Genomic DNA, 25,577 nt, shown 5'->3' with positions numbered 1-25,577 from the left:
GGATGGATGAATGGTGTTGACTGTAAAATACTTGAATCTTAATTTTCTACAAAAGCACATCTAATATATTAAAATTTCTATTGTAATGACTCACTTAGAGTGGACACTCCATATTTATGGATTGAAACCTTGTGTATATATTGAAGTTTTCTATGTGGAGATGTTTGTTTATCCTTTTGGAAGGACTCTCCAGTGTCAGTGCTTTGTAACAGTCAGAGGTAAAGCTGTAACTTTTTCTCACCACGGGAACGTCTTCAAGGCTGAGTTTCTCAGTAACATGACAAGCTGTATTTATTTATTTATTTATTTATTTTTTATCTTATTACCTTCAAGAGAAAAAAAGAGGCAAAGCAAAAGACCTTACTTGTTTCTTGGATGTTCCATAACATTAAACATAACTATAAACGGATAACAAAAATATGGTGTGTTATTCTTTAATAAATAAAAAATTGTTAGTGTTGGTAAATTGCTGTGATATAAGAGCAATTCAGGGCATGCTGTTATTGGAAAATAATCAACTTCAAGGTTGTAACAGCATCTCATCACCCTGTTGTATAATTTTCCAATAATATCATGCCCTGCATAGCCTCCCTATCATGCAAAACTAATGCACATTATTATACTGATATCCTGTGTAGTTTTCCTCAGATTAAGCCATAGCAACAAGTGCAACATTCCTATCGCAGTTGATGCAGCACCGGTTTATATGCTTTCTGAAGTTTGTATCAGATGATATACGGATGCTCCTCTGCATGAAATGTGCATGCAGAAGATGCTAGTATGATGAGGTAGAACAATTGCTTTGTGTCCTCTAGAGAATCGAGCTGGAGACAGTGTCTAACTCATAAACAAGGGGAGGTTAAAAAGGAAACCTTAAATCAGAGAGAGGACCAAGCTGCAGAATCTCATTATTTCTGTCACTATGGACTAATGGGGACTGGAGAATACTCCCATTGAAGATGAGCAACTGGGTCTCAAGCTGCATGTGGCTGTATGTGAAATCCAGCTAGTGCTCACTTGGCCCTATGACTGGAACATGCTGTTTTTGGGGAACTTCTTGCATGGCTGGAAGTGTTGAACCTCTTTAGGCATGGAAAATGCATTCGGATTCAGAGCTTCATTGTCTTTCTTCCACTGTTTCCTGACAGGGTTGTGAGCCTTCCTGACTCTTCAAGTAAGACTTCTCCCACTGATGGATCAAGTCCTCAATCAGTCCCACCTACAGAGCGGCGCAAACAAAACGGCAGGAAAACTATCAAGATCAACCCATAGACTCATCTTTTCTCATCCCCTTCGAGACTTAATTACCCCATGAAGATGGTAGGATGGGGCAGTGCTTCCCATTCTCCTTCATTCTGAAGGAGATAGTCAAGCATGGGAATAGTTTTTTTTGTCTGTGCTTTGAGTAAAGAACAGAAGGCGGAGTGAAACATGAAAGTGAATGCACAATGAGAAAATGAATGAAAAATCCTATACAGAGACAGTAGAAAAAGAAAAGCGTCGAAATTGAAGGGGGCAAGAGAAAAAGAGAACAATGAACAGAGGAGGAAAAGCTAATGCAGCAGAAAGAGAGTGTGAGCAAGGTTAGACGGCCTGTTTACCAGTGCCATCAGGATACAGCCCAAGACACTGTTTTGAGAGCTTCTTTCCCCTGGACACTGATATAAATTTGACACAAGAGTGGACTCAACAGTCAATTCACCTCTTAAATGCACTCCTTCTTCCTCTTCTGAGAGTGGTCTCACACACACACTAGCGCCAGGCTCTAAGTGAACAACCATTAGGTCTTCTATTAATGCACAGCTCTCATCTCTGCTGTGTTTCTATGTGTGTGTCTGAGGGAGCTTGACAGAGGAAAGGAAAACGAAAAAGCACCAACCAGCAGAGGGCGGGGCTTCACAAGGCTCCGGCCAAAACATTTTCAGAGCTGGCCCGGAGGCCACGTCTCTGATTTGAGAATTGTCAAAATGCCCATCAAAGCCACCAGCGTCTGTCAGAGCTGGAGCCAAAACACAAGGTCTGTACAGCTCAAGAACACAGGCTGTACCCGCTACAAACCTAATGCATTATTCACCCCTGCTGATGGGACGCCTGCTCTCAAAACCCATCTCAGTTTTTCTGGCAATATTTTCCGCGTACTCAACTGCTTTGATTTGGTAGTTCCCTTTTTTTTGTGAAGCCTTGATTATTTTTATCTCTGGACTCCATCTATGGGCACTGCTGCATGAAAGTGCCAGCCATGCATCACTTTCACTCTTTTAAGAGACAAGGCAAAAAAAAAAATGAAGGTGGCTCATCCCAGGGGTGTGTTACTCGCAGTTATTTCTCCTGCTCATGGATGCTCAGTGCACTTATTTCAGGCTGATGGACCAGGCAGCCTGAGAATCTGCATGCTATGGCTCAGCAAAGCAAACAGACAGTTCGGTGTAGGCCACAGCATGTCAAAACGCAGCCTTTGTGTTTGTCAGCTAAAGACCTTTTGATTTAGCTTCCCACGAATACAGTCGTGGATGAGGAGAAATCAACCCTCACTCCCGTTTTATTCCTGCACAGGCAGTGTTTCTAAGCTTCATAAATTTCCCATGCTCTTGGCCTACGCTTCCATAAAGCAAGGGTGGCCACTACTAGGAAAGTATATGAAGCGGTTTGATCGCTGATTAGAAATTTCTATGATGTAGAGATAAATTAATTCATGATCTTTCATGATCCATGAAGTTTATGAGGTGGATTGTGCTTTAGCTTTCAATGGCCCTTATGCTATAGAAAGGTCAAGCTCATAAGAAAGTCGAAGAATATCAGTGAATATATGCATAAGCTTGGAGCCATGAATTCTGATGTTAAAGGAATACTCCAGCAATTTTCCGTTGGACTTTTATCCACCACATCTGCAGCGTATGGGATTACAATAGACAACGATTTCAGCACAGTTCCCAGTTCTGAGAAGTTTGAAGACAGAAGATGAATTCTTCAGTCAAATGTATGTGTAAATTAATAAAGCCCTACAGCTGTATAATTCTGTATAATCCTTTCATAGATGGAACTTCTTTTTTAGATGGAAGACGTTCTGGTGATGTGTTGACGCTGAAGACCCTGGTTTTCCATCTGGATACTGCAAAATCTTCAGGAAAAACAAGTACTTGGAATTTTTGCTATAGTCTTAGATAACAATCTACAGAAGATCAGCTTGGGTAAGACATTATCTCATACCTGTTTCATCATAAAATCTTTATTTGTTCGAGTGTAATGGTAGTTTTAAAATGTGCATGACATTGTCACATAGATGTGGTGGTCTTAGATTAGTACGAGTCTCCAGTGTCAGTGTAATGTACAGTACGTTTTCCACCACAACAATATATTCAGGATAGAGGACTTCGCGCCAGTCAAGAGACTGGTGAAGGAACAGCTCTATATTGCTATAACAAGTGATAACAGGAATGAACTTGTCTCATGGACGTTCCACAGCATTAAATATAGCATAAATGTTTAAAATTATATTTGTCATTGCGGACAAACTGCTGTAATTTAAGAGAAATAAAATACTTTGGGAAATGCTGTTATTGAAAAATAATCAACTTTGGTTAACTCTGCTTCATGTCAAGCCACATTACACCAGTCCTGAAGTGTTTTATTCCTTACATAACACGTAGTGCCTACTACATAATAAGCTTCATGGTTGATAACTGAACAGTAAGCCAGGACTTAACTGGGGTAACTGTCAAAGAACACACCGCTTATATTCCTCGTTTGCTAAATAAGCCGTGTGTGCAAAAATTTTGCAAGCTCATTCAAGGCCAAAGATATTATTTAGATTTTAGTTCCATTTTTTGTCAACAATATAAGTTGAATAATATAAGCATTTAAATGCAGCTTTTTATGAGGGGTAAGCTATCTGTTGATGGTCTGTAATGGTCAGAAATCCTGATTGTGTATCAAAAATATATAATGGCAAAATTCAAGCAAAATAACAAATGGCTTGGTTGCTTAGCTAAATAGCAAATATATTCATCTGTTCACAAGAAAGGCTGTTTATGCTATTCAGTAATAATCATGCAGTGAGACAATGTTTATGAGCTGATTAGTGAAAAAAAGACACACAGCCTTGGTTCCTGAAATGTGATCACAGTCTGTTCATGTGCCCAGTCCCTCATTGCTCTTTTCAGTATTTAAACCATGGCTGATCTCTGGTTAGATTTGTCCCTGCCCTTTTGGCTCTGTTAGCTCTGGTATTACATGATGTATGGGACATCTCTGTAGTAAATGTGGCCTGCTTGTCGAGGAGTGTGTGTCTGTATGTGATTGTGTTGGAGCCTGGTGGGGTGATTAATAAGACCCATCAGTAACTCTTGGCTGTGGCTAGGAGCAACTGGCCCACTGATGCACTGGCTATGAGTGTGTGAGTGTCAGCTCGCCAGGCTCAGCACTATTCATCACCATCACGACACAGACACCGCAGGGCCCCTGGGAGCCCAGCCCAAAGCCAACACACCCAATCAGGTCTGCACTGTGACTCAGATACTAAACACTGCCCAAAAGCTAACTTGTCAGCGTCTGTAGGTTCCTGAGCAGAACTTAATTGTTAAGTTGTCAAAACTAACAGCATCTTGTGGCTATTGTGTAAACCTTCTAACTGCTTCCATACAGACAATCAGGATTCCATGCTAAACTTAATCACCTCTGTCACAACCTGCAAACTGCTTTCACATCCGTGCTTAACACTATGCGCAGCACTAAAGACTAAAGATTAGCACATTTGTACCTCCTTACTGCTAATCAGCAGTCCCTGACAAACCAAGCTGGCTGTCGGACATCAGACGCTGTCGAGCATCAGTGGCTGATTGCCGGCTGTAGATTTTGTGTTAGCACTGTGTGAGAATGCTGAAATGGAGTCCAGCACTGGCAGTAGATGGATCTCTCTGTTCAGCCAAGCAAATCAGAAGTGGAATGGAGATACTTCAGCAATGTTCTGATTGAAAGGCAGCTTCAGAGCGATGCAGCATTTGTGGTCATTTGTGAAGTCCTTATTGTGACCAAATCACAAGTACCTTTCTCAGACAAACTAATCCCGTAATTCTGTTTGTCAGACCAAAATTCTATTAACGTTTTGGCAAGAAGGAAGTAAAAACTGCTCATTCATGCTCAATTTTCCAGTCAGCCAATCATGTAGCAGCAGCATGATACATAAAATCATGTAAATACAGATCACATCAAACAAGTGATCTCAGTGGGTATGTCTCAACTAGCTTAAGCACCCTGGCTCACTACACATTGGGACACTGATAACCGGTGACATGGCTACGTACTCACATTGTAAAACATCAGCAAAAAATTAAACACTTAAAAATAATTACGTTTTATATGTCACATAAATTTGTTAGTATAAGCACACGTTTTTCTGTCATAATATGTCAAGCAAGCTCATAGGCAAGCATTAAACACTTAAACGTCGTTAGACTCAACCAAACTGTATATAGAATGTCAAATAAAGTTAAACATCGCTAAAGTACGCAATCATTTGAGATAACAAGCTACTTACGTTTCTACATGGAAGATGGCCGAAAGGTCGTCCCACATTTTTTTCGAGCTGAGAGGCTTCAGAAAACATGACGTCATTTCCAGTAAAATAACATAGTGAGCATCAATGCTCCCTGGTTTTTGTGGTGCGTTGTGGGATTTTTTAGGGAGTGAAAGTTCCAGTCCACTGGAAGGATTTTGCGATTGAGACATCCCTTAAAATGGCCGCCTCCCCGATTGGTGCTCTGACTAGTGAACCAAGGAACTGGTTGAGACACACCCAGTGATTTTGACTGATTTTCACATACAACATTCTCTAGAGCTTACACAAAACAGAGTGAAACAAACAATCAAATAAAAAAAAAAAACATCCAGCAGCAGTTCTGCAGGAGGAAATGTCTTGATGAGAAAGGTCAGAGGAGAATGGTCAGACTGATTTTAGCTGACAGGAACACTACAGAGACTCAAATAACCACTCTTTACAACCATTGTTTACAAGCATCTCAAAAAGCACAACATGTCAAACTTTGAGACAGATGGATAACAAAAGCAGAAGACCACATCAGGTTCCACTCATGTCAGCCATGAACAGATAAATCTGATATTACAGCAGGCATAGATCTGAAAAAACACTTGGTCTTTTTTCCAATCTTCAACTGTGTAGTTTTACTGAGTCTGTGCTCATTGTAGACTCAGATTCCTGTTCTTTGCTGACAGGAGTGCAACCCAATTTAGTCTTCTTCAGTGGAATGGAAAGAGATAGGCTCTGGATCCACGGTGATGCTGATCAGGATAAAGCAGTTACCAAAATGAACGAATAATATGTGTTTATAGATTGTAAGGAGCTGTTGCATGCTTAAAGATTACTGATGTAACAGAACCTCACAGCTAGTGTAGCTAGCTTAGCTAGGTTTATTGATCCACATTCATAATGCTTGCCAGATCTCTTGAATGAAGCACATCTAGTATTTCATTTCTCAACTCATTTTCAACTCATGCTCAACATTTCAAAATCTTAGTCACTATACTTACTATTTTGATACTGTGTATTTAAAAAAAAAAAATGGAATACATAATACTGCCACCATCAGGTGTGGAGAGTTATGTCATTTCATGCTGGCATATGTGCATCAGCTGTGGTCTTTGTGCAATTCATCGATGTCAACTTAGTGTGTCACAGGTATTGAAATGTCTCTTGAATATTTGCATACTGCATGCAGGACATAAAAGTTAAACAGGATGAAGAACTCTTAAAGAACTCCTAAACTCCATCTTAAAATACAGACAGTATTCCCGGCATGTCAAACATAGTTCTACATCAAAGAAAAACTTATTTACGCCCGTTCATGCACTTTAAAACAAGATTCTTCCATCACAGCTGACACGATCCATCTTCATCATATTGAGTTCAGCACTCAATATTCTTTAGTAGTCTCTCACTCAAGCTGGAGGGTCACTGAAAAGCAACTAGGCTTGCTAGCCAAAAAAAAAAAAGGTTTTCCATGTTTCCTAGCCATTTGAAAGCAACAGTGTGCAGCAGTTTGTTTTCTTGCTTGGGAGAAAATGCTTTATTTCCTGCTCTAAATATCGAGTTCAAATGCCAGAGCTATGTTAATAAGCAAGAGAAAATAATTTGGACTGAATAGAAATATTAAATAGCCTACGGCCTTATCTGACAGGCTTGCCATTTGAAAGTTCAGAAGCTTGAGGCAGTTGTAACAGGGGTGGCAGTCATGCAAAAAGGAACTTGCACCACATACACACACACACACACACACACACACACACACACACACACACACGAATGACAAAATGCATGAAAAACAAAAGGTGTGTGTTTGAGGGCACATGTGGCATTAGCACACACTTGATGTCACCCCCCCCGCCTCTGTTTACCTTTTGCATTGCATTCCACACACGTTCCTGATCAGTCCGCTTGCCTTCAAGGGTGTCCATGGTGTCTGCTATTAGAGCCTGCAGCTGTGGGGCGGAGATAAAGACTATCAGAGCACAATTCACATGCCTGCCATAACTTCTCTAAATACAGCACCTTAAAGGCTAATTAAAAAATCATTTGTCGGCAGCTGATTTTTATAACTCATTCCTCATACAATGAGCACTGCCATGTCGATCCCTTCAGTCGCTGCCAGGACAGAGGGAGAAAGATGAGGGGAGGGCATTTTTCTCACAAGGTTTGAGGGCCAGACAACACAGACAAATTGACAAACACTACTCGTCCATCACAGCGCCCAGGAGGAAGTCATATACATGAGGCCTGCTGAGCTCCATTTGTCTGCCGCGATGGGATGGACAGATTGCAGCGGGAGAGGTAGGGAAAAGTGGTGAATAACAGGAAAAGGAAGCGGCTCCTCTAGGCTCTGTTTTTTTAAAAATAGTTTTTATTTATTTTTTTATTAACATTTCGCCTTGCCCTGTGCTAGGTTAAAGAGAGAAAACCATCTTCTCCAGCAGCACTCAAAACAAAGTGCCCTGCGTTCTGAATTATTAAGACTCCAGAGAGGAAGACAGAGAACATTAAGCTGCTTATTTTGGATTTCAGCTGGTCAGCTATAGATATCCAGAGCGAGCACAGGGTGCACTGAGCATCTCCGGCAACAATATAAAAGCTAAGGAAGAAAATCGGCTCCGGTGTTGTTATACTCCTTGTCCAAATTATTCTCCTTCAGATTAAAGTGTTTATGGATAGTAGGCGCCAATATGGCGGTGCTTGTATATGCTAGTTCTCTCTCTCTGCTCTGTTTAAATAGAGTCTTTTCTAATTTTCCAGTACAATTCTTTTGTGAGCTTTGTTCTGTTGAGCCCATATAAGCAGCCCAGTAATTGGATGCCCCCATGGCTCCCTATTCATGGCAGACTTAGTTGCAATATCACATACATCACACTGCATTGATCTGGGCTAATCTCACCGCGATGTGACACTAATCTAGTAAAGAGGCAATTATAGCACGTCAGCACTGCGTACCACAACCAGCTTTACACCACCTCTTCCTCCTCCTCATTTCTCTCTGTCTCTCCGTTTTTCCTGGCTCTCATATTGTCTGTGCAAAAAAAAAAAAAAAAAAATTTAAATAAATAACTTTCACCCTCTATATCCCTTCTTGGCTCAGTGAGATGCTCAGTGCACTCTGTGTGTGCTGCTGAGGTTCTCCGTTCAAAACAATGCTCTGCTTATTGGCATGCATAATTCACAACCTTTTTGTATGCTAACGGGGCGTGTCAGTTGGACTTGCTCATCCTGCTCTATAACAGCAGTCACCCTTTAATACCTGCTCCAGATCTTAGTTAAGGATGGTAAAGATTAGGCTGGAGGCTGTCCAGCCTGATTCTGGATGCGTTTCATAGGGACGACCATATCCTTAAAATACATGCGTTACATGTTCAGGTCAAAATGACCCATATACTAAAGTGGAACAATACCTAGAGATTTTTTGCAACCTAAAATGTTCTGTGCTACTCAAATGACCATAGATATTATTTTTTTAAACACACACACACACATGCACATCTCTATGTGTAAGGTAACAAGGTGAAATATTAGGAATGGCTGGTATTTATCAAGTTCTAATTATAATCTTATAATTCTAATCATAGTGAAGACTATATCTTAAAATACATGTAATAAATGTTCTGGTCAAAATGACCCATATACTTAAAGTGTTATGGAAATGACGGCTGAGACCAATGCAACTGCAGCTGAGTGCTTTTCATAAGAGACAGACAGAACAAAATGTTTAGCAGAAACCTGGTCAAGGTGAAATGATCAGCAAACAGGATAAACTGGGCAATATCAAAACATATCAACTAGGAAGCAAGCAAAGTCCGAAAACCAGAATCGCGAACACACTGATAAACAGGCTTAGTAAAGTCTTGGTGAGTGAAAATCTCTTTTAAAGTGTGTGTGTGTGTGTGTGTGATGTGAACAGGTGAGTGTAAATGGAAGTCCAGTGATTGAGAGTGGCTTAGCGGTAGTGAGAAAGTTCTGTACTAAGAATGACTGTTAGTACAGTGGAGGTCCTCCAAAAGTATTGGAACAGCAAGGCCAATTCTATTCTTTCCGCTATACATTGAAGACATTTGGGTTTAAGATCAAAAGATAAATATGAGGCGACAGATTCGAATTTCAGCTTTCATTTCCTCATATTTACATCAAGATGTGTTAAACAACGTAGAACATGGCACTTTTAACAACCCACCGATTTTTTTTTTTTTAAAGTGATCGAAAATATTGGAACATCTGACTGCTAGGTGTTTCTTGCTGCCCATTTGTGCCCTGTTAAATTGAATGTTTGAAGAATTAATAGCTCTGAATGTCTACTCTTGGTTTGAGCCCTAGTTTCACCTGTGAAGTCTGCATTTGTTGTTTGAAAGGATAAACCAACATGAAGATCAGAGAGCTGATTATGGGTGAAAAACAAGCCATTTTGAAGCTGAGAAAAGAGGGAAAATCTATCAGAGGCATTGCACAAGCATTGGGCATAACCAAGACAACTATTTGGAAAGTCCTAAAAAAGAAAGAAACCACTGGTGTATTAACAACCAGACATGGAACAGGTCAGCCAAGGAAACAGTCGTTAATGACAAAAAGCTGTGAAGAAAAACCACAAAACAATAGTTAACATCACCAACAACCTCCACAGGGCATGGGTGTCTGTATCACAATCGACCGTTCAAAGAAGACTTCAAGTGCAGAAACATAGAGGACATACCACAAGGTGCAAATCAGCAGTAAGAATCAGAAAGCCAGATTGGACTCCACATAGAAATACAGAGATGAGCCACAAAAGTTCTAGAACCAAGGTCAACCTCTACCAAAGTGATGGAAAGGCCAAAGTGTGGAGAAAGAAAGGATCTCCTCATGAACCAAAACATAGAAGCTCATCAGTCAAGCACGGTGGGGTTGTGTCATGACTTGGGCTTGCATGGTTTCTTCTGGAATGGGCTCAATCTTTATTGATGATATTGATAACTGAATCGCATATGAACCAGTTCAAAAGTTTACATACACTTGATTCTTAATACACTTGATTCTTAATAGTGTGTTGTTACCTGGATGATCATCGACTGTTTTTATGTTTTGTGATAATTGTTCATGAGTCCCTTGTTTGTCCTTGTTTGTAATCAACCAAAAGGATGATTTTAGCACATGTAGTTCCTTACATTTTTTTATATGCATGCTTCCATTTGTCACATCAAACCTCCTATCATGTGGTTCCCCAAGCATGTAAAGAGGTTTACTCTATCTACTGTTAAATAATAGAGATGAAAAAAATCAATATTTTAAAATACAATTTAGATGAGATGGCTTGGGTGAGCAACGAACAAAACTAACAGTCATTCACATATTCACCATGTTGCATCAGCAGAGAGAAAATCTGTTTTGTTTTCAGTAGTTAAATAAAAGGATTTCCTTCTCCTGGCTCAGCTGGAGAATGAGTTTAGTTCCTGAATGAATGAGGGCTGACACTGTAGTTGTGATCCCGTTCAATAGTTATGTAAGAGGTGAGACACCTGTGCATGGTGTGACTGTATGACTCACCAGGCTGGTGTCAGATGAGCTGATTTCCTGTAGATAGGGTGCTAATTCTAACTCCGCTAGAGTATGCTCCAGCACCTGCACATGCTCCTGCTCTCTCCTCAACTGAAACAGACAATCAGCATACTGAAGACTCTCAACCACCCCTGAGCCTGTAGAGAACCCCGCCTAACACACACACATACTCACACACATGCCATGCTCTTCAGCTAATATCACATTATATACCACAAAGCTGTTGTATTCTTCAATCTGACTGGTCAGAAGGTGTTGATTAATGTTCTGTAAAAGCATGTTTCTGACACTAGGCAAATCACAGCTTTATATTAAAGTGCTCATTTAATGTGTTATAATTTCTATTGTAAAAGCAAATTCACAGGGACTTGTAATAAAATATTTAAAATGTGAAGAAAAATGTATAACATGAACACCTGAACGCCTACTCATATGTGCAATTATATAATCAGCCAATAGTCTGGCAGCAGTGCAATGCATAAAATCTTGCAGACACAGTGATCTCAGTGATTTTGACTGTGGCATGATTGTTGGTGCCAGACGGGCAGGTTTGCGTATTTCTGTAACTGTTGATCTCCTGGGATTTTCACTAGTCTCTATAGTTTACTCAGAATGATGCAATGAAAAACCATCCAGTGAGCCGCAGTTCTGTGGATGGAAACACCTTGTTGATGAGAGAGATCAACGGAGAATGGCCAGACTGGTTCGAGTTGACAGAAAGTCTACAGTAACTCAGATAATCACTGTACAATTGTGGTGATCAGAAAAGTATCTCAGAATGCACAACATGTCGAACCTTAAGACGGATGGGCTACAACAGCAGAAGACCACTTTGGGTCTCACTTCTGTCGGCCAAGAACAGAAAGCTGAGGCTGCAGTGGGTACAGGTTCACCAAAACTGTACGGTTGAAGACCGGAAAAACATAACCTGGTCTGATAAATCTCAGTTTCTGCTGAAGTACACAGTTGGTAGGGTCCATGGACCCAACCTGCCTTGTGTCGACAGTCCAGGCTTTTGGAGGTGGTGTAATGGTGTGGGGAATATTTTCTTGGCACACTTTAGGGCCGTGAATATCAATCAATCATCACTTGAATGCCACAGTCTATTTGAGTACTGTTGTTAACCATGTGCATCCCTTCTTGGCCACAATTTACCATCTTCTAATGGCTTCTTCCAGCATGATAATGCACCGAGTTCAGTGTTCTTCAGTGTTCTTCCCAGTCACCGGATCTGAATCCAGTAAAACTCCTTTGGGATGTGGTAGAACGGGAGATTCACAGCATGAAAGTGCACCTGAACAATCTGCAGGAATTGCATGGTGCAATCATGTCAACATGGACTAGAATCTCAAAGGGATGTTTCCAACATCTTGTGGAATCCATGCCATGAAGAACTGGAGCTGTTCTGAGAGCAAAGGGAGGCCCGACCCAGTATTACTATAGTGTTCCTGATAAAGTGTTCTATGAGTGTATGTAAACTGTACATACACACATACTGTACATACATATTGTATACACATACATAGATACTATTTTAGACCTATTGCATGCCTCATTATGCATCAAAAAGCACTTTGATTCTGATGCATGTACACTAAGTACAAGAGGAACAGGCAAACAGCACTCATGATAATCATGGCATGCACATTTGTGAACTATAGGCACCTTGGTGCTGAGCTGACAGCTCTGCGGCACTGCGACACCCTTGGAGCCATTTCAGCTGACCCAATAACATGCTGGAAAGGCAGCTCCACATTCCCAGTCTGTTCATTACGTCATGTCTTTCTCAGCATCTCCTGCTGCATACTTTCTGAAAGCTGAGAAAAATAGGATTCTTTCCACTAAAGGCTAGAAATCACGCTGAAATATCGCAATTCCCTTTCATCCTTCTTACTTCTTTGGGACTCTCTCATGGTTGACCCCCGAACCTCCTTTATTTCTTTATATGGGTCTTTTTTTGGCCTGGTGAGGTTAGTTATCTAAACGGCACTCAGCTTCTGCTCCTGTTTAGTGTGAGCTTGGCCTGCTATTATCCCTGCTGTCATTCATCCTCTTTATGGCCATTTTTATTACGGATACATATCCTCCAGCATGCTTCATTTTCCCCACTGCTGTCTCAGACCTTGGGGCAGGCCAGGTTTATTTATTTATTTATTTATTTATTTATTGCTGTGTGCTTGACATCCTGCATGCTTTACTTTCAATAACCCAGGGAGAGAGAGAAGAAAGAGAAAGTCCTACTTCTTTTTTCTTTACGAGTGATGTTCTTTCCCATGCTGAATATATATATTTTTTTTCTGTGCACTATCGGTGGCTCTCTGTGAGAACTTTGGGATGATGCAGCATTAGGAAAGATGGCGAGTGGATGATCAGGACTCGTTTGTAATTATCTACAGTGTACTTGCTTCCTTATCACCAGAACTACTAATGTTTCGTTAATTGCTGCATTATCATTAGTAAGCATGCATCAGTAAAAAGATAAATCGCTTATGTTTTTTTTTCTTCTGTCAGCAGATGTTCTCTGTAGCTGGACTGCGATGGAATGGAATATACATACTGTGTTTGTAAATCTCATGAACTTGCATGGGAATTAACTTTTTCTTCCTGCGGTGATCATTTATTCATTGCCATCGACTACTTCAATATTGATATATTTTGGATCATTTGTAATTTCGTGTAATTCAATACTTAACAAAGAACAGGACTGGCTGGAATGAGAAATTCAAGAACTTGAGCATCTGGGTTGATTTCAGTGTGGCACATTATTCAAGCAATGAATGTGTTGCTCACAATTCAGATAAAATCGATTCTGTTTTTAATAGTGGGGTAATGGAATTTCCTTTGCCTGGCTCTGCCTGAGAATGAGTGACTAATGCAATAAGCATCATGTCTCTGTGGTGCTCATACAGCTTCTGTCACAACTCTAATTCAATCACAACCTTCTAGAATAAACGCCTGGAGAGTTCAACCAAATGAAATGCAAACTTGATCTATGTTAGTGTTTAGATTCACAGATTTTTGGATTCTGCATATGGTATTTTTTTTCTATAGAGAAATGTTAATGTACAAGACCTGTAGTGTGAGTATGTCTGGATCAGATCAGAATTTCATTTGAGAATACAGTGGGATGTATCTCACTACATAAGGAACACAGGTCAAAGGAAATATGAAATCCTACCTTGTCTGTAAGGTTAACATGATGGAGTTCTATTTGAAACATGCTTCAAATTCTTCCCCAAATTCCACTGAAGTGTCCCAAGCTGACTGATATTCTACTTTACTCTTTTCAACACAGTCCTGATTTTTTTCCCCTCCACTACATAAGTTCATGCTGTGAGGAGTGAGGTGACTTAAAAATGTCCATGTCCTTTCTCTCCCAGAGCCAAGATTGGATAAAAACATAAAAAAGAAACTGTATACCCACAGCGAGCTTGGTGCATTTGATAAAATCTAGCACAGGTAATCTTCTTTCCTAAAGTCTCACACATGCCATGAAGGTCCTCAAAATGTTGGTGGCATAAATCCAGCTTGTGGTTACTCTTAGTTACTCTTCTTTGGATTTATGACTTACAAAATCAGTTACTCAAAAAAAAAAAAAGCTTTTTTACATTTTCAATCCGGTGGCTTAGTGGTTAGCACGTTCACCTCACACTTCCAGGGTCGGGGGTTCGATTCCCACCGTGGCCCTGTGTGTGTGGAGTTTGCATGTTCTCCCCGTGCTGTGGGGGTTTCCTCTGGGTGCTCTGGTTTCTGCCCCGAGTCCAAAGACATGCATGGTAGTCTGATTGGCGTGTCTAAAGTGTCTGTAGTGTATGAATGGGTGTGTGAGTCTGTGTGTGATTGTGCCCTGCAAGGGATTGGCACCCTGTCCAGGCTGTACCCCACCTTGTGCCCGATGCTCCCTGGGATAGGCTCCAGATTCCCCGTGACCCTGAAAAGGATAAGTGGTATATAAGATGGATGGATGGACATTTTCAATCCAATCAATTTCTGGGAATGTTAAGTTTATTTACAACATAAGAATTCTTGAGTCTGATTGGTCAGAAGGCTTTGATTAATTTTCTATAACAGCAGCTCAGACAATAGTATTTCTACCACTGTTTATATCCTATTTCTATGTGATACATTACTTTAAAAGACAGTAGTGAATATTATAAACAATACAGTATGTATTGGTAATGCTAATGTATATGTTATTTATTCTTAATATATTCACCAAAGACTGCAGTAGAGACTTAGGCACAGGCATTTGGTAGGAAAATAAATAAATAAATAAATAAAAGAAAGCTGCCACAGTCCCCTGCAGATGACTGATTACTTCACAGAGCCATGTGGAGTCCCGGTCTTTGATACATTACACAAACGCATTGATTTTCCTGCTCTTAGAAGAGCACGATCTCAGCTATAGCTGGAGCTATGCAGATCTCTTTAACCCCATTCTGCTAGCTGGCCAGTAGCAGTGCATCTCCAAGGCTGGCTCGCTCTGCTTTGTTGGCTCCACACACGCTCAGGTTCATTAAGAAATTTTTATGTCATTTTAGTCAATATATTGAGTTGGACCCTGTGATCTCTGGATGGTTGTATGGGAAAAAATGTGTGGGTCAGTTTCTGCCATGTTTTAAGGTAGTGCCTTGGTCTCTGAGGTCATGCATTGCCTTTATTGAAGACTTGCTGCCCTAGTAAGCATTTTAATCTGGAGGTTTTCAGTTCTCCATGGGATAATACATTATTATTTTGTAGTATATTTGAGAAAGGTATTGTGGCATGTCCATGTACAATGTCCTCCAGAATTATTGGCAGCCTTCATAAAAATTATAGCATAACATTATACTTAATAACTTGACATTTCCATTCAAACAAACTATTTAGCTTTTTCTACAATTTTTTTTCTCTCAAAAGTATCATTTATTATTATCATTTATATATACATGACTTTATTTTTGATTTGGTCTCAGTCACCAGGAGTTCTGTTGTTAATCACATGCTTTGCCACATCCCTGGGGTATAAATTTGAGCTTGCACGCATGTAAAATCCCCTTTGTCATTCATTACAGAAACGGAAAGTCTATGGAATACACCAAAGGACTTTAAACATAACAGAGAAATAGTTGTTGATTTACACAAATCAGGCAATGGATATAAAATACATTAAGCAATTAAATTAAAAATGAATTAAAAATACCATTAAACACAAACACGACCATAACAAAAAGTTTCACATGAAACAAATTTGACAGGAATTATACATTGAATTTAATTCAATATTTTTTATTTATTTATATAGCACTCTAAACAATGGACATTCTCACAAAACAACTTTAAAAATTTTTAAATCCTCCCTGAGACAAGAGGAAAAAATTTTGAGAGGAACTTTAAGTCTATCATATCCAACTGAGATAATATGTATAATATGTATAAGCATACTTGTGTACAGTATGTACTTGTAATGTTGGTTGTATATGGTTTATACTGTATATTCACAAGAGACTGCAGATTTGCCTTGATTTGGACCCATAAACCCACTGTCCCCTAATACAGTTTTAGAATTGCACAGTTTGGTTATTTGTGGATGTCAAGGTTCAAAATCAACTATTAAATGCCACTTTCATAACAACAAGCTCATAAAATGCAGCCCCTGAGTTGGGTTCAGAAAAATCAAAGTTTTAGGTCATGCACACCATCATGTTCAGTGATAAAAGGTGACTGAGGTTCAGATTTGGCCATAGAAAGAGCTTTCAACAAGATAATGAGCCAAACATACGTCCAAAATCTACACACAAACTATTAAACACAAAATCAGTGTTTTGCAATGAATGAATCTCCGTCTCTGGATTTGAACCCTACTGAAAACCCATGGTCTGAATTGAAGAAGGAAGTTCACATACACATACATAAAAAATAGAAAAAGAACTTCTGCATTGGAGAGAGGGCCAAGATGCCGTTATTCTCCAGGGCAGGTATCACAAAATATTAATTGTAAGGGTGACAAGACTTTGGAAACCAGTGTATTGTAGAAAAAATATACTTTTTGTGTATGGAACTTAAAATAAATAAATAAATAGAAATAGACAATGTCCTTGAATAATTCAGCTCAAAGTATCACTTATTGCATATGTTATACTTGTTAAATATTAATCTTTGCAAATTTTATTGAAGGGTCCCTACAATTCTGGAGGGCAGTGTGTATATACAGAAGATGTTGTTCGCTGAAACTGAGTTTGTATTACATATTCAGGACCTGCAGTGCAAGCACATTCTGCTATATTCTCTAAGAGAGGCTGAAACTGTTGACAGTGTTCCTTAATAAATTATTCCCACAGTGTGATGATGTGCAGTGCACTTGCAGAACTCACACTTTCAAATGAAACTAGTGAGAGTACGGTCGATCCAACCTGTAAATGTGGAACAGTTCCTGTGGAGCAATTTGTTCAAGAAGTTCCCATCCCATTTCTGCTTGAAGCCCAGAGTCATGATGAAGCTTGAGGAAGGTGGTCTTAGGCAACATGTACCTTCCATCAGGGTCTAGGATTAAAATACACAGAATGAAGAGAAAAAGAATCAAATCACATAAAAAAAAAACACCCACTGTTTGTATCACTCCTCTTGTCTGTATTCACTACATAAAATTTCAATTCTAGCAGTAGTTTGTTATGACAGTATGGGCTGTCAGTCAGTTTGTGCGTTGACATGACAACACTCAACACTATCAATCTGTGGCTTCTTCTGGAACTATTTTTGTTGTCAGAACAAAAATAAACAAATATTTGGCCATATTGTGTCTGAAATGTTATGTACTGGATATTCATTTCTTGTTTATAGAACTGTTGTATAAAAGCAACATCACACTCGTAATCATGCTGTTTTACTGAATATCAGCACAGCTCTGATTACTGGTGGCTTCATGCCTACAGCCATTATTCAGAAGAACAGCACTCTTACTCATGCTATATTGATTCATTATGATTTTCTCATGTAATAAGAGCATTATTTTGTAAGGCCCAGTAAACAGTACTAAGGAAATCCTTTCCAACACCATGAAAATGTTTCAAGAGTACACTATCTTCCCAATATATATAGATTTACAGTAATTAAGACCTAAACACTGTTTACATGTTATCTGAGTGTACTCTCAATGTCATTATTGGAACATCATTAAAAAAAACAACAACAACAACTTTTGACTGTAACTTTTCCACAAACCATTATCCAGGAGACCTAAATCAGATGTCTGCTAACATTACAGGGTTGACGTTTGAGATCTAGGCAGCTGATTTAAAATGTTAACACAGTAAAGTGACAAAAGAATCAAATGAAATGAACACGAGAAGAATGATGAAAATTATTTTCAATAATGAAGGTGCTGTTGGTCATTCGTGATGAGGACAAAATTCTTAATCAGATGGTGCAGTAATTTTACAGTAGAGGTGTCTTTTCTCCCACCTACTTCTAAAGGTATTCTGACCAATCCTGCGTACTCCCCTAGTTATTATTTTTAATGTTTGTACCCGCTTGTGAATTATGCATTTTCTCATGGATTTAGATGGTTCTGTGTCACAAACTATAAACATGAAAGTAAAAAATGCCCATTTCCATCACTTTTTTTTGGTCCCCACAGGATTCTGATGCCGATGCACACCTCTAGTTTACAAAACGCATTATTTAGTACTAACACACTAGCATTTGAAACACAACTGCACCAATTCCATTGTTACGTCATGGTAAATGCAAATATGTGTATCCTGGTAAAAAAAAAAAAAAAAATGTTTGAAGGCTATAAGTGTGAATGGAACAAAGCAGAAAACTGTATTTTAAACCCATATTTCCTGAGGATGATACTAAAACACACACTGACTTATACACATAACTTTCATATTGTATCTTAGGGGCTCATGAGGGAGCTATTGTTTTTTTTATTTTATTTTATTTTATTTGAGCTTGTTGGAGGGATTTTTCTCTTGCAAGTAAACAGAACTGGTGACCAAGGGCACTACAAGCTTTAACATGAAAACCAACTTCACAGGCAGACATGGTGTATATAGCAGATTCATATATTAAATTGCACCCAAAGTGAGCTTAAAAGGTGCAGTAAGAAATATGTGTAGTTAATTGGAATGAGGCACATCAGAGCTTGTATGTAAAATGCTGAAATAAACATACATTCAGCATGGTTTGAAATGTGTCCCATATTTGAGTTGTTACTGGGGATGATTTTTCTCTCTCTGGTGAGCAGAATGCCTTAGTTAATGTGCTAAAGAAGAGAAAACGGATAGGAGACTGTCTCTCCTGGGAACTAGACCGCTGACATGGCAACCAGTAGGGGAATGGATGCATCCTCCAGGGAGCTTCACTTGCTGAAATGAATGGAGCAAAAGGTGACATGTGTCATCTCTTTTGGGCAGAAATAAAGTGCTACATAAAATGCAGAGGCATCTTTCTAAAAATGACCAAATTTCAGTTAATGCAATTTGTTAAAAATTGTAAGCACCCTATCCTTCAAATTTAAGGTTTTTCAACCCAAGTCACAAGGATTTGGATGATTTAATCTACTGCAATTTATATACAGCGTTAACTCGTTCTGCAAAAATGTTTCCAGCTAGGCCAGGAGATTTGTACACCCTGACTTTCAATAGTTTAATGTCTTTTCAATATTCTACAAAGCTTTCAAAAATCCTTTCACAGACATTATGAACAGTATCCCGGAGGTGCATGTTGGATGCTTTGATCCTAATGCACCAAAGCATAACATTTGCAATATGTTGCTTTCTTCAAAGTACCAGTACACTGATTTGTGAGATTAAAAAGTGGCACCATATGCCGACGGCAGCCAATTTTCATGCACATATTTACGTTTATTTTTTATATAGTAAAGTAAAAGAAAATAGTGTGAGGCTGTTAACTTTCAGGCCTCCGTGTGAGGCCTGTGTGCTCTCCATTCTTGAGTGCTTATCACCTGTATCATTGTTTTAAAAAGCAGCCAACATGTGATCACATGCATACAGCCGAATAGTCGTCATTTAAGTCCAGTTAAGGTGTCCGTCCCCCCAGACACCTACAAAATTGAAACATGACCTGTAGACTGAAGCAGCTTGGCTAATGAAAGCAGCCATACTTAAGGTCAGAGTGGGGGTGGCTGATGTGCACTGGATGGCGAATTATAGTTTTTTTTTAAATGATGGAAAAATGGTTGAGCTGGCTAATTGAAGGAGATATGCTTGGTTGAGAGAGTGTTAATTCTTATTAGTGCCTCTGCACAAATTGCTTTCACTCACAACCTGCTGCTGAGGCAACACCTGAATTAGGGTCCAAAAATACACATGGCAAGACGTAAGAAGAAAATGTTTTAAAATGCTTTTCATACCAGTCAAGATATACAGTTGCAATCAAAATTATTCAACCCCCCGTTGCAAATCAGGTGTATTGTCAAAATGTACAGACTTTCAGCTGTTTGAAGTGAATAAATCAAACAACAGCAATTGAAATAGTTCAATACAGTGAATGCTTCAAGTGGTTTCCACAAATTCAACTGAAAATACAACTTACAATGACTTCTCCAGTTTCATAATTATTCAACCCCTTCATGGCAAGCATCTTTAATACTTAGTAGAGCATCCTTGTGCTGTTATGACCTGCTGCAAACGAGATGCATAGCCAGACACCAGCTTCTGGCAGCACTCCTGAGGAATCTCAGCCCATTCATCATGAGCAATGGCCTCCAGTTCAGTAATATTCTTAGGTTTGCGTGCTGCAACCATCTTCAAATCCCACCAGAGATTTTCTATTGTGTTCATGTCAGGTGACTGTGATGGCCCTGGTGAACTTTCCAGGACTACTTCTGCAACCAAGTCTTGGTGGAATTTGAAGTATGCTTGGGACCATTGTCATATTGGACAGTCCAGTGTCACCCTAGCTTCTGCTTCCTCACAGATGGCATGACATTTTCTTCTAGGATTTCCTGATAGGATGCAAAGCAGCCCCAGAGCATCACCGAGCCTCCACCATGCTTGACTGTGGACAGTGTGTTCGTTCTTCATTCTTCTTCCTCCAGACATACTGCTAATCCATCGTGCCGAAAAATTCCAGTTTTGTTTCATCGCTCTACAGAACAGAATTGCAAAACTTCTGTGACATATTTATATGATTTTGAGGCTACTTTTCTTGTGCTTTTGGATCAGTAGTGGTGTATGTCTCAGAGTTCTGGCATGGAAACCTTCTGCGTTTAGTACGCACCTTACTGTGCTCAGTGAAACCTCAGTGCCTCTTGCCACCACGTTTTGTTGCAGGTATTTTGCAGTCACTCGAGGGTTTTTCACAGCCTGCCTTCTCAGAAATCTGGTTGCGCCCATTGATATCTTCCTTTCCTGCCCTGTCCAGGTATGTCATGAATTTTCTGCCCCTAGCCAGTTCAGGTATTTTGTGTGCTCCAGCTCAAGCACACCTGGTGTAACTAATGAAGCCCTTGATTATTTGCATCAGGTGTGTTTCAGACAACAACTGTTTTGCATATTTGTGCTGTTGTGAGGGATTCTATTCAGGGGTTAAATAATTATGAAACTGGAGAAATCATTATAAGTTGCATTTTCAGTTGAATTTGGGGAAACCACATGAAGCATTCATTGTGTTGAACTATTTCAGTTGCTTTTGTTTGATTTGTTCATTGCAAACAGGTGAAAGTCTGTAAATTTTGACAATACACCTGATTTGCAATGGGGGTTGAATAATTTTGATTGCAGCTGTAAGCAATGACTCCCCGTACTGCGGGGGTTTCCTCCGGTTACTCCGGTTTCCTCCCCCAGTCCAAAGACATGCATGGTAGGCTGATTGGCATGTCCAAAGTGTCCGTAGTGTATGAATGGGTGTGTGAGTATGTATGTGATTGTGCCGTGCGATGGACTGACACCCTGTCCAGGGTGTACCCTGCCTTGTGCCCGATACTTCCTGGGTTAGGCTCCAGATTCCCCGTGACCCTGAAGGAAGGATAAGCAGTATAGAAGATGGATGGATGGATGGATGTAAGCAGTGAAGGTGGGGTGCAGCTTCTTGAAGGTTTGCTCTGCTTTTTGGGTTGCTTCTCTGGTAGGTTTCCCATAGCACAGACTGTACAAGATGGAAAAATCCTTCTTCATGTGAATAGGCTCTTCCAACAACCCCTAAGGGGAAAAGAGATGGAAGCAGAGTGCTGGAGAGATGGAAAATTGTGAATCCCTAGTCTTAACAAGCCCATTTGATTTCCAAATGATTAAATCCTAAAATAGTCGCAAACGAGCATAATGCATGATGCGATTATATAAGATGTGATTTTATGGCTTGCCTATCCTACTGTGTATTTAATGTGCCAAGCTTCAAGAGTTCACTTAAATTGCTCTGGCAGCAACCACAGAGCCATCATTGTGGTGTAAGCCTTTCTTAAGGAAAGAATAGCTTTCTTCTCAATGCTAAAATAGCACTGATTACATCATAGTGAGTGGCATCAGGAAGTTCCGAGTCTAATCTGTCTCCATTCTTCCATTCTAATTCACTTGAAGTGAAGAGGGAACACATTATTATGTTTGAGTATTGCTTTATCCCTGAAATCTCCAGAGACTCTTCTATATCCAGACACCCAAACACAGACCATCGAAATGAATCAAACACTTCATGTGATTACATAATATTTCACTTTCATGCGATATTTGATTTGTTATGCCCAACATTTTGATGACTGAGCAACAGAGTGTTACACTTAATTATAAAGAACATAACTTTAAAACTCATACAAAATATCTCCTTCTGTATTTAAGATATGTTGACCAAGGCTTCACATATATCCTCCGGAGAAAGACCTTCTTTATATTCATTGATTGAGCCATTGCTCAGACAATACTCAGTTGAGATAAAAAATGACAGCGAGTCGCTGACGTTTTGGCAGGCGGAATTCAGCAATAAATAGATGATGCAAAGGCCACAGTAGACAAGTGGAATTTGATAATAATAAAAAAAGATCTAGAACAGGAGTTACTTTCAACTGTTCAGCATGGTCTGGCCCAAAATGGATATACATTATGAAAAGGTATTGAATGTCTCAGAAGCCTTAAAGCACAGTTGTACAGCACTTCCAGAAGATATAAAATGCTCTTTGACAGCAGAAAGGTATGTTGGGTCTTTCTGCTGCAGTGGCTGTATAACGTTTCTTAAGATGAAGCACTTGAAGTCGCATTGCAAGTTTTACTTTAAATGTGTCTGCAGCACTCTGGGAGATTAAACAGCAGGAACATGTATGTCAAGTGAAAACATCTGCTCATGTTTGACAGGTAGTAAACATGACACATGATGGAAAAACACTTTCTCTCACATCTTATACCACATTGCTGGTTAATCCTTGACTCTGATTGGTTAGAAGGTGTTAATGAATCTTCTGTAACAGCATAGCTCAGACAGTACTGCAGAGTGCTTGCTGTAATTTAAATAATGTAATTAATTTTAATGGGCTTACTCTAATATGTTATTGTTTCTATAGTAACAACTCATTACCAACTGGAGAAAAGGGGGTTATTATTTATGAAAAAAAACCCCATATATTTGTATTGTTTATATGGTGACGTGTTCTGTAAGGAGACATTTATTTACCATTTATGGAAAGAGTCTCAAGTGCTAGCATTTTTAACAGTGAGTATGTTTTCCACCACAGGAAGGGCTTTGTTATTCAAGATTTTGGCATTCTAATTTCTTGGTAACATGACAAGCTGTGTTTTTGCCTAAGTATCTGCAAGAGAATGAAAAAATGTCATGTATCATGGAGGTAACTCTGAACTTCATTTCCCAGCAGCCACTGCACCATACTACATCATTGTCACATGACTACCTGCAACTGTATCATGTTTCTGTTTAATGAGCACACCTATATATAGCCACTGTTTGCACTGCTTCCTTGTCTCACGTAATTGTCTAGCTATGCTTTTGTCCATGCTGCCATGTTTGGTTTTTGCCACAGTATTTTGCCAAGTTGTCTTTGTTTGTTTAATACAACGTTGAATATCTGTGATTGCTTCCGCATCTACCTTTGAAACGTGACAAAAAAGCAGTGGCTGATGAGGGAATGCATGTTTATAGCTGCTATAATGTACTGTAAGTGACAACAAGAACTAATGTGTCTGGTGGATGTTCCACTACATTAAATTGAACGATAAATGGGTCAAAAGCATGAAATGTCATTTGTTAATAAATAAAAAATGTTAATCACTTGCAAATTGCTGTAATATAACAGGAATAAAGCACTGTTATAGGAAATAATCAATTTCAGGGTGCTAGCAGTAACTCTGCTTCCTTTAACACCAAGCCCCATCATGCTTTCTTTCTTACATGGAAAACCAGTATTTTTTTCTTTTCTTTCTAAAGTATTTTAGAAATAAAGGTAACATTTCCCTCATTATATAAATCCCTCAAGGGCTCATCCTATTATTTAGTTTTTCATCATATAGCTTATTATTCAGTAACTAGTGGAACTAAAATTGAACAGAACTGTTTCCCAAAAGATTCACAAAGTTAAGAAACAGTTAAGAAGTCTTAACTGGGAGAAAGAGTGTTCAATGTAATTCTCGCTCTATTTAATACTGATCTTAGTGTTGCAATGTTTTTGGGAAACTCTGCCCACAGACATTATGTAGTTCCAATAGTCAGAAATGTAAGTTTAAACTCAGCAATGGTGCCTGGGAGGATTAAATCTGACTATATTTGCTTGGTGTATATAGAGATGTACTAATAGTCATCTTTGATTTATATCTTGAACATGGGCATGGATGACCTGACATTCAGTCAGGCCAGAGCTTGTAGGCAGCCATAACAGTGGGATGATTTCTTGGAAAGCATTACTCATTCTTATTTTTACACATATAAACTTGCTCCAGCTTTCTCAGAAAGGAAGCTAGCTGCTTGTTTTTTTTTTTAATTGTTTTTGTGGGTTTTTCTGCAAAGGTATTAAATTAAGTATTAAAGATTAGAGGATATGACAGAGGTTGTCAAAAGGATAAGCATAGAAGTTATTAGAGAATTTTTTTGGTTTTTGTTTTCAATTATATCATTTAGAGTTTTTATTTCATTATTAAAGTCTTACTGCAGCTGATATTGAATAATAATTACCTGTAATATATAACAAATTAATATCTTGTTGCTATAAATGAAATATCTTCGACTAAGGTGTGAATGAGTATGTGTGGCGTATTCCAACCTTTCGCCCAGTCTTCACAGAATACACTCTGGATCCACCTTCATTCTGACTAACATAAAGTGGTTATTGAATATAGATGAACAACTTCTTTATTTTGTCCTAATGGTAAGCAATTTTTTGCACTTGACTGTATACACTCTATAAATGAAGCTACATAATGCTACTTGGTGTTTGTGAATAATGCTGTTTGAGAATAAACTGTTGTGGCCATGTATTGTAATTGCTATGCTAGGGCATACAGTGGTTAACCATTTGGGCTACTTATCAGAAGGTTGTTAATTCAAATCCCAGTAGCAC

General features: G+C 39.1%; 1 protein-coding gene and 1 long non-coding RNA gene across 2 annotated transcripts in view; both read right to left on the bottom strand.

Annotated features, from left to right (window-relative positions):
* Positions 1–857: 857 nt before the first annotated feature.
* LOC128613923 (spermatogenesis-associated protein 16-like) overlaps positions 858–25,577 on the bottom strand; it is a 48,446-nt gene continuing 23,726 nt past the window's right edge. The window contains 4 exon segments of the mRNA XM_053635111.1: positions 858–1,219; positions 7,408–7,491; positions 8,495–8,520; positions 11,026–11,233. Of these exon segments, the coding sequence (XP_053491086.1) occupies positions 1,118–1,219; positions 7,408–7,491; positions 8,495–8,520; positions 11,026–11,233 (420 nt within the window). The 3' untranslated portion in view covers positions 858–1,117.
* On the bottom strand, positions 12,749–19,047 carry LOC128613790 (uncharacterized). Its single transcript, XR_008386944.1, has 3 exons — positions 17,434–19,047; positions 14,966–15,011; positions 12,749–12,897 (listed from the first exon to the last, which is right to left on the bottom strand). It is a non-coding gene; the product is annotated as an uncharacterized LOC128613790 (long non-coding RNA).

Source organism: Ictalurus furcatus, chromosome 10, assembly GCF_023375685.1.
Source record: "Ictalurus furcatus strain D&B chromosome 10, Billie_1.0, whole genome shotgun sequence".
NCBI classification, from domain to species: Eukaryota; Metazoa; Chordata; class Actinopteri; order Siluriformes; family Ictaluridae; genus Ictalurus; species Ictalurus furcatus.
This window is presented reverse-complemented; position numbering and strand designations above follow the sequence as displayed.